At 45.1% G+C, this 1,758-nt stretch overlaps 1 protein-coding gene across 1 annotated transcript in view; it reads right to left on the reverse strand.

The window, feature by feature from the left end:
• Nucleotides 1–585, reverse strand: part of gpr182 (G protein-coupled receptor 182) — a 2,502-nt gene extending 1,917 nt beyond the window's left edge. The window contains exons 1-2 of the mRNA XM_061735145.1: nucleotides 476–585; nucleotides 1–129 (exon numbers count right to left, since the gene is read on the reverse strand). The exon at nucleotides 1–129 is cut by the window's left edge and continues 1,917 nt beyond it. Coding sequence (XP_061591129.1) covers nucleotides 1–126 — 126 coding nt within the window. The 5' untranslated portion in view covers nucleotides 127–129; nucleotides 476–585. The remainder of the gene's footprint in view (nucleotides 130–475) is intronic.
• Between the last annotated feature and the right edge of the window lie 1,173 nt (nucleotides 586–1,758).

Genomic DNA, 1,758 nt, shown 5'->3' on the forward strand with positions numbered 1-1,758 from the left:
GAACAGGTAGAGGAGGAAGAGGGCAATACGTCTGGAGCTTGTATCCAGCTGGATCGTGCAATCGTATAAAAACCATGGTGTGCCGTTCAAGTAGTCCGATGAGTGGTTGTGCTCATGAGTACTCATGATCTGAAATAAAGAGAAAAAAGTTTCGTATTTAGACAGAGTTTGGGTTTACTTAAAGGTTAATCTGAATATTTTTTCAGGCATTACGTGACATGTACATGGTGTAGAAGGTGGTAAACATGTTGGTCCTGTTAGTCAAATGTTTTCTAGAGCTTTACGCTAAGACCACAGAAGGTTGTTGAAATGCCATTTCACAAACATCAGAACAGAAGTATCTTACAGAAAAGGTACAGTATTGACTGAAAAGAGAAAAAAATGTTTACAAAACAGACAATAAAAATAGATGAGCTCTCCTTTAAAATCTACATTTGAACATGAGAACCATTGAAATGACAGAATTATACTCTACCTTGCTGTGCAGTCAGATGGGTCAGATTCTTCCAAGATTCTTCCCCTTTTTTTCCTTTGGCAGATTTTTCTTTGTGATGACAGGAGAGGACTACCCAGCTCTGATGCTCAGGACTATGTGAGCAATGAAGCAGGAAAAAGTTTATTCCCTCCCCTTTCAGGGGAAAAGGGAGGTGCTTTCCCAGACCCAGAACATGACCCCCAACAATTACATAAACACTGGCAGGTACAAACTCCCCAGTGGGAGAAAAGCCTTCAGCCAAATGGTGATAAGTAAAAACTCACCTTTAAGAGGGAAGAAACCTGGACCAGGACCTGGATCATAAGGGGGTAGAAACCTGGACCAGGACCTGGATCATAAGGGGGTAGAAACCTGGACCAGGACCTGGATCATAAGGGGGTAGAAACCTGGACCAGGACCTGGATCATAAGGGGGGTAGAAACCTGGACCAGGACCTGGATCATAAGGGGGGTAGAAACCTGGACCAGGACCTGGATCATAAGGGGGGGGGGGGGGGGGGGGGGGACCTGGACCAGGACCTGGATCATAAGGGGGGGTAGAAACTTGGACCAGGACCTGGATCATAAGGGGGTAGAAACCTGGACCAGGACCTGGATCATAAGGGGGGTAGAAACCTGGACCAGGACCTGGATCATAAGGGGGGGGGGGGACCTGGACCAGGACCTGGATCATAAGGGGGGTAGAAACCTGGACCAGGACCTGGATCATAAGGGGGTAGAAACCTGGACCAGGACCTGGATCATAAGGGGGTAGAAACCTGGACCAGGACCTGGATCATAAGGGGGTAGAAACCTGGACCAGGACCTGGATCATAAGGGGGGCCCTCCTGCTGAAGACCAGCTGGGCAGAGCAGGAAAAGAGAGATAGAAAAGAGAGGATGATGAATAGAGAGAGGAGAGTCATAAAAGCTGTATGGTACATAAGACAAGCTGTATTAGTATTGATTATCTGTTAGCTGGAGAAGCAAGTACATATGATTGAGAGCTGGTTAGTTGGTGGAGTACAGAGACCACTATATAAGAAGGAGTCGATAGCAGACACAGAGGTGGTCAACATGTATCCTTGGTGTCAGGGAATAAATGCTATTTTTAATTAAATTGATCTACAACATATTTTTATAAATGGTTAGCGGTGCAATATTCAGTATGTGAAGCTCATGTTATTCTTTGAGTATAAAGAAAAATGGGCCAATGACATCTGGCATAAACCCAAACTGAAAATTTACCGGTTGATGAATATTTATTGTCCTGAACCTTATGCGA

This window comes from Cololabis saira, chromosome 12 (assembly GCF_033807715.1).
Source record: "Cololabis saira isolate AMF1-May2022 chromosome 12, fColSai1.1, whole genome shotgun sequence".
Classification (NCBI taxonomy): Eukaryota; Metazoa; Chordata; class Actinopteri; order Beloniformes; family Belonidae; genus Cololabis; species Cololabis saira.